This window comes from Equus asinus, chromosome 2 (assembly GCF_041296235.1).
Source record: "Equus asinus isolate D_3611 breed Donkey chromosome 2, EquAss-T2T_v2, whole genome shotgun sequence".
Classification (NCBI taxonomy): Eukaryota; Metazoa; Chordata; class Mammalia; order Perissodactyla; family Equidae; genus Equus; species Equus asinus.
In genome coordinates this window covers 126125456-126139192 of record NC_091791.1, presented here as the reverse complement: position 1 = coordinate 126139192, position 13737 = coordinate 126125456, and the positions used below count along the sequence as shown (strand labels likewise).

The 13737-nt window shown below is 40.8% G+C and overlaps 1 protein-coding gene across 10 annotated transcripts in view; it reads right to left on the bottom strand.

The window, feature by feature from the left end:
• The window catches only part of EDC3 (enhancer of mRNA decapping 3), a 59319-nt gene that overhangs the window by 15740 nt on the left and 29842 nt on the right, over positions 1 to 13737 (bottom strand). For all 10 annotated transcript variants that reach the window (XR_011498346.1, XR_011498345.1, XR_001400985.3 and 7 more), the window contains one exon: positions 5868 to 6203. Coding sequence is in view for 6 of the 10 variants with exons in the window: in XM_014859392.3 (XP_014714878.1) it covers positions 5868 to 6203 (336 nt within the window). In the remaining 4 variants the exon portion in view is untranslated. The remainder of the gene's footprint in view (positions 1 to 5867; positions 6204 to 13737) is intronic.

Genomic DNA, 13737 nt, shown 5'->3' with positions numbered 1-13737 from the left:
AATGCCAGCTGTGGAAGACAACTGCCAGCATGGAATGGTGAAAGCCAAGCTTGTCATTAGAGCAAGATACATCCCCACTGAATCTAAAAGACTTAGCTCACAAAGGTGGGAAGAGTAAAGAGGCAAGCCACAGGAACAAACCCACTGTGGCTTTACCAGCTGTTCCCCTTCAGAGTAGGAGCTAGAAGTGCTTTCACCAAGAGAAATGAGTATGGATAAGTCGTGTTGGACCCAAAGGGAGCTCAGACCGGAGTGCCTCACGCAAACTCTGACTGGATCCTTTTGCAAGACAGTAAAGAACAGTAACCCTACTTCAGGTCACCCTCACATACTTGCTGCTCCCTAAATCTCAGCAGACACATAGTGTGGAGGTAGAAGAAGGTCTTTCAGACAAAGCAGATGGGACAACTGCGGAGACTTGGTGCCTGCACCGACAGCACCCCACTGCCTCCCATCTGGGCTTCTACATACTTGAGGACAGAAAAAGGCCCCACAGTGGAAAACAAATGACATAAGTTAAATAAGAATTCTACCCAAATGGAAGCGCTCTTGAATAAATATACCTAAGAAGAATTTATTAGAACCCAGGAAATGAAGAATTTGAGATACTTTAAAGTTATTCTTGATGAAAGTTTTACTGGAACACTTAACTCCAGCAAACGGGGATAATAACAAAATGGGGCTAACAGTTCAACCTCATAGAGATGCCATGAAAATTTACTGAGATAAGCACATGAAGTGCTGAGAATGGTGCCTGAGACATAGTAAATACCCAATGAACATTTCATATTATGATGTTGGCTATAATCATGTTGCTTCTCTTGAATCAGGCCCCTATCCTCCCCTTTCTGCCACCTCTAAACCTTGTACACACATCTATTATTTGTTTGTTTATACATCTGGTTATCCTATACTCTAAGGCCCCTGAGGTGACGGACCATGACTTACCCAGAGTATCTAGAATGGTGCCTGACACAGAAATTCTGTAAAGGTTGATGTTTTAAAATAATCTTACTGAGGCAGCCTTTCCAATTCACATTTAGAGTCAAATACTGATTGAATAACAATTACATGCCAAGCATTTTGCCAGCTGCTTTTCCACATGATCTCCTTTAATTGACATGTATTACGCCACTTTACAGATAAGGAAACAGGCTCCGTAGCCTCCATTTGGCTACATACCTCATTTCCCTGCCATTTTTCCTGCCCCACAGGTCCAGTGCCTCTGAACCCTTTTACTCACTCAACCCTTTCCCACCTATTTTCAATCACCAAATCTTATCAAATTCCCTTTTGTCATTTCTCTCACACCTTCGTCTTCCTTTCCATTCAGAGGCCCAAATCCCTGGTACGTTAGTCATGACATGAGCCTAACTTAACTGGTCTTCTGCTCTGGTCTCTCTCTCCTCTCATTCTATCCTGAATCCTTCCATGAGACCAGTCTTCCTAAAGACTAAAACTCTTCCTAAAAGAGATTTTGGATCATGTCATTTTCGGAATCCTTCAGTTGTTCCCCATGGCCACAGGACAAGGATAACATTGGCACACAAGGTTCTCTGTGCTCTGGTCCAAAGCTTTTTTTTTTTTGTTTTTTTTTTTTGTTTTTTTTTGGAGGAAGATTAGCCCTCAGCTAACTACTGCCAGTCCTCCTCTTTTTGCTGAGGAAGCCTGGCTCTGAGCTAACATCCGTGCCCATCTTCCTCTAGTTTATACGTGGGACGCCTACCACAGCATGGCTGCCAAGCAGTGCCATGTCCGCACCCGGGATCCGAACCAGCGAACCCCGGGCCGCCGAGAAGCGGAACGTGCGAACTTAACCGCTGCGCCACCGGGCCGGCCCCCAAAGCTTTTTTTTTTTTTGAAAGATTGGCACCTGAGCTAACATCTGTTACCAATCTTCTTTTTTCTTCTTTCTTTCTTTTCTTCTTCTCCCCAAAGCACCCCCGCACATTGTTGTACATTGTAGTTGTGGGTCCTTCTGGTTGTGCTATGTAGAATGCCGCCTCAGCATGGCCTGATGAGGGATGCCATGTCCACACCAAGGATCCAAACCAGTGAAACCCTGGGCCACCAAGGCAGAGTGTGCGAACTTAACCACTCGGCCATGGGGCCAGCCCCCAAAGCTATTTTTAATTCCTCCTACCCCCAACACAAACTCTGTCCTGGCCAAACCAGACAATGGCTAATTTCCCACACAGCCCTTTACTCACACTATTCACCAGCACCTGCCCAGCCTACCCACAAACATCCTCCTCTTCCTCTGCCTGATAAAATCCTGCCCATGCTTCAAGGCTTCTGTCCTGCTCCCTTTGTGAAGACTTCCCTGATCAGCCCAGCCTTTAGGACCCCTCCCCGCCTCTCAACACCCAGTGCTCTTAATGTCCACACTCTCACTGGACTCTGGGCATATATAGTATCTTTCCATCTCCAAGTACATTTTAACAACATGAAGGTAAGGACCATCTTAGGGTGACTTACACATAATAAGCACAGTGTTCTGACTGACCCAAAATGTCTTAAACATCTCTTTTTAGAACATTATGAGTGTCGAGCAAAGATTCTTCACTGAAGCCTTACCACTCTCCTAACCATTGCTCTTTGGGGACCTCTCACCACTGAACACAGAGGGCTCACACACATCTAGCATTTTACAGCCAAATGTAACACACATGTAGCTGATCACTGGACACCATTACTTAGCGAGGTATGTCCAAGCTGGAGGAATGTCTCACAATCTGTGAATGTTGGAGATAGCAGCACTGTCAAAAGACCCAAAAGAGCTTTCCAGAGAGAAAAGATTTGGGTTAAACAAAGAGATAAATTTAATTGCTTCCTGAACATGTTTTTCCAATCACCAGCCTTTTTATAACACTGCCCCCCCCAAAACACCCACATCCACACCCACAGTTGGCAGAGCATTGCCAAGAGGAGTATGAGCAACTAGAGAATAATGGTTTAGAAACTGTTGACAGCACTTAGCATGCAGTCCATGTGTAGGACACTAGTAGCAAGCTGTCAGAATCCTAAAACCCAAGCCACCATCCAACGGGGAGTAAACATGTTGTTCTTCCTTTGCGACTCTGAGGATTAGCAGAAGATAAGGTATTGGGGGCGGAGGGGCCGGCCTGGTGGCACAGCGGTTAAGTTCGCATGTTCCACTTCTCGGCAGCCTGGGGTTCGCCGGATCGGATCCCAGGTGCGGACATGGCACCACTTGGCACACCATACTGTGCTAGGCGTCCCACATATAAAGTAGAGGAAGATGGACACGATGTTAGCCCAGGGCCAGGCTTCCTCAGCAAAAAGAGGAGGACTGGTAGTAGTTAGCTCAGGGCTAATCTTCCTGGAAAAAAAAAAAAAAGGTATTGGGGGTTCTAGGACACGAATGCTGCAAGGCTACACTGGGGAGCTGTCCAGGCCGCTCTCCACAAGTTGCTGATGTAAGTTGGTTCATTTCTGAGGGAATACTAAAAAGAAAAGACTATAGTCTATTTTGCCATTAAACTGCCCTTCTCTTCTTATATATACTCTTCTTCCTCTCTAACTTATCCACATTCAGAAGAAGAGAGGAAATGTGATGGATATGGTTTGCAAGAGCCTCTACCTCTCTGGGCCTCAAGGGCCTTATCTATATAAAGGAGCAAATTATACTAGGTGATCAAGTAACCTAACACTAACATTTTACGGTTCTAAGTTGTTTCCCCACATATTCCAGATGGTTTGCCTTATTCTGATCCTAACATTTGGATAGTAGATCCAATTGGAAGAGTGTCTCCAGCTCTGCACTACCTGAATACCACTCAGTAAAAACCTGCTTTGAGGCTTGTGCCTGGGAGCTGGCAGAGATAAAAATCACCTGTAGGAGAAGCTGCTCAGCAAGGCAACTGCTTGCTAGCTCTATTTCCAGCAAACACCCTGCTTGGCAAAAGGACTTTATTTCCACTCCTTCTCACTGTTGAGAACACAGAGAAAAACCAGATGATATGAGGCTGCGAGACCTCTCGTCCCCTCACTATCATCACCAGCAAAGTGCAGCCAGTCGCTACACACCACAAGCCACCAGAGTGACTTACTGGATAAGGACTAGCACGTGTGGTTTGTAGTATGTTTGTTAATGGCAATTCTGGAAAAATAATTTCACAAGAGAGGAGGCAACTTTTTACTTCTGTCATTAAATTAAATAAGGTGCAAGGATCAAGGTGTGGAGGTAAAGTGTGTAGATGGAAAAATTTCCCACCTCTCCTTGTGTCTACTTTAGCAAATGTTTTCTCGGCCTCTTTTATCTGAGAATCTTCCCTGATCTTCACTGTTATTCTCTCCATTTTGGGAACTTTACTCCAAGGCAGGCTATAATCTCCCCAAGCTCAGGAATTTCAGGGAAATCACCACTGCATGACCCATCCACCACAGCTCAGAGAGCTACCAGGAGAGGCAGCTTATTTTGCAACTGAGGGCAGTAAAAAGGGGAGCAGCCAGAGGTGGATGGATGGCAGGATCTGAGTATACTACCAGACCTGCTTGATGATAGCAGTCTTCGAAAAGCTTAAACCCTGGAAACTTAAGCGTGATTGTGAGCTGGGCTGTTTGACTTTACACAGGTGGTAAAAATCAAGAGTTCAGCAAGTCACACTGTCAGTGCCACTCAAGGAAACTACCTTAGTATAGAGGCATGCCTGCCAGTCTGCCAATGAAAGATAGAAACAATTTAGTAGTCTTTCTTAGCCTGACAGTCTGCTTTTTTTGTTTTTAACATATAAAGCACATTCAAGCTTCTGTACTCAGCAAAACCAAATACAATACAGCCATACTGTTGTCTGCAAAAAAGCCATCCCATTGTCTCTGATTTTCCTCTAAATGTAATTAAACTGTCTCCAAAATTCTCCCTACAAATACTACTAGCATTCAGGATTTATATTCCCTATATTCAAAACTTCAAACCAAAATGAATATTATATTACTAAAACGATGATTCCCCCTTTAGCTCTTAAAATCATTCAACAACAATCGTATTCAAACTGTATTCCAAGAAGCACAGTTAATAATGTGGTTTTGGTGGAAAGGATAGGGACAGGGATGAGGCAGACCACCTCTCCCACAGCTGCTTTTATCTGCTTCAAATGCCATATGTTTGAGGAAAGATTCTAATGCTAAAAAAAAGAAACCTAAAAATCACTGAGGTAATAGACTAGACTACTATATACAGTGACCTATATAACTAAACAGGCACTACTACCTTGCTACGAGAATTATGACTAGCCAACTCTCAATGACCAGGGCTAGCAGGAGATGAGGACAGTGGAGTAAACAAATGTAATTTACTGAAACCCTATTTTCAACCAATGGATTCAACCATTCATCTCCAACTGTGTTTTACCCCAGCAAACAATCAGTAAAACAGAGCTGAACTTCTGGTAAAATGTACAGGCAGTAACAGGGAAGCTAAAGTGAAAACAGATCTGATCATGTGAATCTAGACATTCTCATCTGGCTACCCTCAAAGGGTGGACCAAATGACTGGTATGCCAAATGAACCTCAAACATAGTCTAACTAAACATAATGTACTTCCTTTTGAGAGACTGAGCTCCTCAATTTTACAGAAAATATTCTGTCTTTAGTTGTTACTCATAAGCAGTAGACCAGATCCTGCCAGCTGCAGGATATAAATGGACGTGTAGAAAAATTAGCCCCTCCACAGTGGCAGGCAGGATGCTGTACTGGTCACAATCCCCAAGAGATAATAATAACCACGAAGCCACTTTACTTAATTCCTAGTGCAAGACTCTGACTCAGAATCTGGGTCATTCTGTTACAAGCATAGTAGAAAAGGAAGAAGGGCCAGTGGAATGTGGGACCTGGTGCAACTCACCTGTGCAGAATTCCTTGCTCACATTGTGGGGCACTGTGATCCGTCGGTAGACGATGGGCTCTGACTCTAGGATGTTCTCATCATGGCGGTAACGAGCAGGCTTTTCATTCGGGATGCCCCGGGAACGGGTACCACTTCTCCTCTCATAGGTATCAATCTCCTCAAACACAGCTGCCTTGTCAAAAAGTGCCAAGTTCCCTTCAAAATCAAAATCTGTGTCTGGGATCTCCTCAATATCATCCCCGAAGCACTCGTCATCTTTACTCTTCATTTGGCCATTCTTTAAACCACTTTTCTTTGGAGTTGCCTGATTTGGGTGCCTGCTACTAGATGACCCTGGAGAAAAAAAGAGGGACTAAAGTCAGAGTGCCCACAGAAAGTGCTCATGGAAATGGAAAACACAATACATTAGTCCTTTATGGAGTATGTTACAAGAATCAAAGTGAAGATGGTAAAGATAAGCTATTCTTAAATCATATTAGGTTTACTAACACTTTTTTTTTTAAGATTTTATTTTTCCTTTTTCTCCCCAAAGCCCCCCGGTACATAGTTATACATTTCTTTTAGTTTAGAATTTTTTTCTTTAGAAGTGGGTCCTTCTAGTTGTGGCATATGGGATGCCGCCTCAGCATGGCTTGATGAGCAGTGCCAGGTCCGCACCCAGGATCCGAACCGGCAAAATCCTGGGCCGCCGCAGCAGAGCGCGCGAACTTAACCACTCGGCCACAGGGCTGGCCCACTACCACATATCATCATATTAGGACAAACTACCAGAAATCTCAAGGAATAACTGACGTTGTATATTACCCAAGTAATAGTGAATATGAAACAAGCAGTACTGGAAATCGCAACCAGTTCTGCCCTTCATAAGGAAGTTGGTAATGAGGCTTTTTTGACAACTGAATATCAAAAAAGCAGCAGAAGGGCAGGAATACAGCAATCTCCTCCCACAGGTCAGGGTGGTTTGATTCTGAATGTGTGGCAGTTGTTTAAGAGAGAATTACTTCCAGAGTAAAAAGTGGCCAAGCACTCATAATCTGAAGTTCACAGGAAGATACCATTCAACTGGTTCTTAATTCTATGCTTACAAAGTAAGCAACCTTCTGATTTTTAATTTGTTCTCTAGACCCCAGCAAGAGGGAATCCCTGATTTAGACAGATTTCAGATCTTGAGCCAGATATACATTTACCACTAGAAGTTGGTATTTTGACTTATAAACTTGTTTTTAGATCTTTTGGTTAATGTGATCTCTTTTCTCAGAATTTTATTACTTCTGGGTAAGTAATTTCTAAACCATTAAATAAGGACAAAGACTATATTGACCTGATCCTGTAGAGGTCACACCAAGACGCACATCAACACCAGAGCAGCCAGGTATCCTCTGTCTCTGAGTCTCTATTTGGCCACCACATATCAGTCTATTCCTCCTGTAGCAGCCAAGCCGGAAGACCCCACAGAATTCTCCAAACCATTCATTCCCAGAGAATCCTGAATTGAGTTTATACTCTGATCCCCACCTGGCTACCCCAAAGGGTGGACCAAATGACTGGTATGCCAAATGAACCTCAAACACAGTCTAACTAAACATAACGTACTTCCTTTTGAGAGACTGAGCTCCTCAATTTTACAGAAAATATTCAAGTAGAGGTTAGAATGATCACAAGCAAACCCCTTCACACATTTCATCCTAACTATACTGCTCTAACTCTTCTCACAGCAACTCCCTTCTACCCAATGCACCATGAGTCAGGAGACCTAGGGTCCAGTTGCAGTTCTGTCATTAACATGATCTAAAAGATCTAAGAAGGTGGCCTCCTGACCATTTTAACCATTTTTAAGTGTTACACAACATGCTATATAATCTTACACCTGCCACCCAACTTCTCAATTTCCTTGTATGTAAAATGCTCACTGTGGTATCCCCAGCAGGGTTTCTAGCACATAGCAAGCAGTCAATAAATATTGGTTTAACAAATTAATCAATATCAGCAAGATTAGTTATAATAATTATTCTGAAAGATGTGTACTACGCAAATGTAACTCATGTCTAAGTCTTCCTAATGCCAAATATTGGTATGGAAAAGGGCTGTGCTAGCAGTAACCATGAGATTTATGCCTCTGAAAAAAAACTAAGGCTGACCAAAATTATGAAGAGGAGGAAGAGTTGGCTGAGCCACCATAAATAGTTCAGATTATAAACCACTGAGAAGCTCGTCAAAGTATGGGTTAAGTTCTAGCTCCAATAATTTGATAAAAACATTAAGCAAGAGCATGCTGTGTGCCATAGCTAGGTGCTTGGAATATAGTATATAACCCAGACATGCTACTCAAAAAAGGAGGAGGAGAGATATATAAGTAAATAACTAAAACATAATGTAATGAGAGTTATAATAGAAGTTTATATAAAGGGACACTGAAACATGGATGAGAAAGCAGAGCTGGATTAGGAATGGGAGAGCAGGCATGAAAATACAAGGTCAGGATAACACCATTAGCAATACATATTGGTAGGGGAAGAACTAGAGAAAAAGTCTAGTTTGCAAGATTACCAACGTACTCTCTCAATATTAATTCAAACTATCCTATTACCAAACAGGTCTCTAGCCTAGCAGTGTCTCTCCAGTGGGTATGTGCATACCCAGGAGTGTACAGGATGACCCACTTGGATGCAGAAAGAAGATACTGAATATTCTATTTACTTTTCCTTTTAACTAAAAACAGTAAGAAATTAAGCTTTATGATTTTTTTTTAAGATTTTATTTTTCTTTTTTCTCCCAAAGCCCCCCGGTACATAGTTGTGTATTTTTAGTTGTGGGTCCTTCTAGTTGTGGCATGTGGGATGCCGCCTCAGCATGGCTTGATGAGCAGTGCCACGTCTGGCGAAACCCTGGGCCGCCAAAGCGGAGCGCACAAACTTAACCACTAGGCCACGGGGCTGGCCCTAGCTTTATGAATTTAATGTATAGATGGAAATTGGCACTCTTATAAGGTTTCATGCCAGTCAATCACTGCCAGTATTTGAGACATCTGAAGAAAGAGTGACGTTCCATAACAAGAAGTATATCCATGCAAGTAGACTTACATCAATTTTTTTTATTGTAGTTAAATATACATAACATAAAATTTACCATTTTCACTATTTTTAAGTGTATAGTTCAGTGGTAGTAAGTACATTCACATTGTTGTGCAACTATACAAATTTTTAACTAAAGCATACAAAAATGAGTAAGTAGCTTAAGAAGATTCCTACATAGAAACTATGTATTAAAGATAGTACTGATAACGCAATCCTAAGTGAGCGAGAGTGCAGAGTTAACACTTACCCTGTTCTTCTCATAGGCCTTCTTCAGCTAGAATGAGGTTTTTAAATCCATCTACTCAGTTCTAAGAAGGTGGCCTCCCAAATTAAAAAGGATCAAGGTTATTCCAAACATGAATCCATATGGACCATCACTGATTAACTTCACCCTAAGTGTATACTCCACATCAGAAGTCTGCAAACTATAGCCCTGGGGCCACACCTAACCCACTGCCTGTTTCTGTAAAGTTTTATTGAAACACAGTCACACTCATTTGTTTACATATTGGCTAAGGCTGCTTTTGTGTTACAAAGGCGAAGTTAAGTATTTGAGACAGAGACCTTATGGCCTGCAAAGCCTGAAATATTTAACACTTGACCCTTTACAGAAAGTCTGCTCACTCTGCTATACATCATGCCTCTCAGAGGTATTCTTTCTATTACGACAAAGAAAAATTAAAAAATTAACTGAACCTGGGATCAGTTCTTTGAATCTCTGTCTCATTCAAAGTATTAAGTGTGTCACTTATTAAACTACGGTCTTTCAACTCCACAGTCACTCTTGTGATGCAGGGCTGGAACCCTACAAACTACATTTTTCCTTCTTTACCTAGCTTCCTGATAGGTTCCACCAGTGGTAGCAGATACTTGAAGAGACTAGGAGGAAGGAGAAGGGCCTTCTCCTTTTTGTCTGCTTGCTATTGGCACCAGCACTGCCCTGGCAGTTGGTTCCAGTCTCCAGCTTTTCCTTCTGGCATGCACAGACAGAACCAGCCTCATTGCACCCCCTCAGAAGTACTGGCATCAACTCTGTGAAGCCTCTTCTCTGAACTTCAAGGTTCTAATAACCCCAACCTCTTCCCGTTGTTTCTTTTCTCTCAACATCTCCTTTAGCCTTTTTAGTCTTCCAACACCTACTTAACCAATTCTCTACACTAAATGTTTTCTGAAATAAGTAGTGCGATTACTATTTTCCTTAGTGATATACCAAGATTTTAAAAGTTAATGACTCAAAGTTAATCACTCTGTTTGAGCCAAATATTAGTATTTAATAAGTAAAAAATGTTCTGAACCATCATTAAATATTACTGTAAAAACAGTTCATTTCAGTTTATCTAATCCTTTTTAATTTGTAAAGGTAAAGACCCTTCTGAATTACTGACACATACACATACAGAGAGATTATAGATTCATTTCTAAAATCACAGACATGGGTCAAGAGTAAACACAGAAATATAAACACTCAGCAGTCTAGATATCAAAGAGCTGATCTTCTCCCAGTGGGCATGAAAATCTTAAACAATTTGAAGCTCAAAGTAGATGAACAGAAAAGACTAAAAACAGGCTAATCAACCAGATTCTCTGTTGTCTCCCACCCAACAGAGATTAGATATCTAGCAACATTAATCCCTTCACAGAGATCACCAAGTGTTCAAACCATAAAGCCAAACACTTTCAATCACTGCTGCTCCCAATAGGGACAGCTTAGCTGTAAACCAACCAAAAACAAAGTAAAACCACAAAATTAGCAGAAGGAGAAAATACTAAAGAAACAAAGTCAGCCAAGTTCTATTATTGCTTTGGATTCACCCCCGGGAGCCAAGAAAAGATGCGCCTGGGCATCATCTGCTCATGAGGTGCATCACTATTTTTGTTTGTTTTACAGCTTTACTGAGGTATAACTGGTACACAGAAACCTGCATATATTTAATGTATACAATTTGATGAGTTTGGAAATATGCATACACCTATGATACCATCACCACAATCAAGGTAATACATATATCCACCACTTTCCCCCAGACCCCCAAAAAGTCAATGATCCACAATCACTCTGTTCTAACCAAATATTAATTTTTAATAAGCAAAAATTATTTTGAACCATATTTTGAACCAGTAAAATATTACTGTAAAATAATTTACTTCATGTTTATCTAATTATTTTTGATTTGTACTCATGTCTCATATCTAACATATATAATATGTAGGTATGGTAGAAGTCAATAAATAGGTAAGCCAATCAAGAGTTCTTATCAATGTCACAGAAATGTTTAGGAGGAAGTACAAGAAACCTAATGAAATAATATCAATATTATGACTCACCTACTTCAGGCTTTTTTTATTAAGATTATGATAGTTAACAACCTTGTAAAATTACAGTTGTACATCATTATTAGTCATGTTGTAGGTACACCACTTCACCCCTAGTGCCCTCCCCCCACCCCCCTTTCCCCTGGTAACCACCGATCAGTTCTCTTTGTCTCTATGTTAACTACCACCTATGAGTGGAGTCATACAGAGTTCGTCTTTCTCTGTCTGGCTTATTTCACTCAACATAATACCCTCAAGGTCTATCCATGTTGTTGTGAATGGGAAGACTTTGTCCTTTTTTATGGCTGAGTAGAATTCTATTGTGTATATATATATATATATCTTCTTTATCCAATCATCAGTTGCTGGGCACTTAGGTTGGTTCCATGACTTGGCTATTGTGTATAATGCTGCGATGAACATAGGGGTGCACGGGACTTTGGAATTGCTGATTTCAGGTTCTTAGGATAGATACCCAGCAGTGGGATGGCTGGGTCATAAGGTATTTCTATTTTTAACTTTTTGAGAAATCTCCATACTGTTTTCCATAGTGGCTGCACCAGTTTGCATTCCCACCAGCAGTATATGAGGGTTCCTTTTTCTCCACAACCTCTCCAACATTTGTTACTATTAGTTTTAGATATTTTTGTCATTCTAATGGGTGTAAGATGATATCTTAGTGTAGTTTTGATTTGCATTTCCCTGATGATTAGTGATGATGAGCATCTTTTCATGTGTCTATTGGCCATCCGTATATCTTCTTTGGAGAAATGTCTGTTCATGTCCCCTGCCCATTTTGTGATTGGGTTGTTTGATGTTTTGTTGTTGAGCTGTGTGAGTTCTTTATATATTATGGAGATTAACCCTTTGTCGGATAAATAACTTGTAAATATTTTTTCCCAATTAGTGGGGTTTTTTTTTTTGTTTCAATCCTGTTTTCCCCTGCCTTGAAGAAGCTCTTTAGTCTGATGAAGTCCCATTTGTTTATTCTTTCTATTGTTTCCCTCGTCTGAGGGGTTATGGTGTCTGAAAAGATTCTTTTGAAGCTGATGTCAAAGAGTGTACTGCCTATATTCTCTTCTAGAAGACTTATTGTTTCAGGCCTAATCTTTAGGTCTTTGATCCATTTTGAGTTTATTTTTGTGAATGGTGAAAAAGAACGGTCGATTTTCATTCTTTTAGATGTGGCTTTCCAGTTTTCCCAACACCATTTGTTGAAGAGACTTTCTTTTCTCCACTGTAGGCCCTCAGCTCCTTTGTTGAAGATTAGCTGTCCATAGATGTGTGGTTTTATTTCTGGGCTTTCAATTCTGTTCCATTGATCTGTGCACCTGTTTTTGTACCAGTACCATGCTGTTTGGATTACTGTAGCTTTGTAAGTATGTTTTAAGTCAGGGATTGTGATGCCTCCAGCTTTGTTGTTCTTTCTCAGGACTGCTTTAGCAATTTGGGGTCTTTTCTTGCCCCATATGAATTTTAGGATTCTTTGGCCAATTTCTGTAAAGAATGTCACTGGGATTCTGATTGGGATAGCGTTGAATCTGTAGATTGCTTTAGGTAGTATGGACATTTTAACTATGTTTATTCTTCCAATCCATGTGCATGGAATGTCTTTCCGTCTCTTTATGTCATCATCGATTTCTTTCAAGAAAGTCTTGTAGTTTTCGTTGTATGGATCTTTCACTTCCTTGGTTAAATTTATCCCAAGGTATTTTATTCTTTTTGTTGCGATCGTGAATAGCATGTAGAAATGCTACGGATTTATGTATGCTGATTTTATACCCTGCAACTTTGCTGTAGCTGTTGATTGTTTCTTATAGTTTTCCTATGGATTCTTTGGGGTTTTCTATATATAAGATCATGTCGTCTGCAAACAGTGACAATTTTACTTCTTCATTGCCTATTTGGATTCCTTTTCTTTCTTTTTCCTGCCAAATTGCTCTGGCCAACACCTCCAGTACTATGTTGAATAAGAGTGGTGAAAGTGGGCACCCTTGCCTTGTTCCTGTTCTCAGAGGGATGGGTTTCAGTTTTTGTCCGTTGAGTATGATGTTGGCAGTGGGTTTGTCATATACGGCCTTTATTATGTTGAGGTACTTTCCTTCTATACCTATTTTATTGAGGGTTTTTATCATAAATGAATGTTGGATCTTGTTGAATGCTTTCTCTGCATCTATTGAGATGATCATGTGGTTTTTGTTTCTCATTTTGTTAATGTAGTGAATCACGTTGATTGACTTGCAGATGTTGAACCATCCCTGTGTCCCTGGTATAAATCCCACTTGATCATGGTGTATAATCTTTTTGATGTATTGCTGTATTCGGTTTGCCAAAATTTTGTTGAGGATTTTTGCATCTATGTTCATCAGTGATATTGGCCTGTAGTTCTCCTCTTCAGGCTTATTTTAAGGCACTGTTTAGGCCAAAGCATAATTCTTTCGAAGCTGAGCATAGTGTATTTGGAAGAAAGGAATGGGATT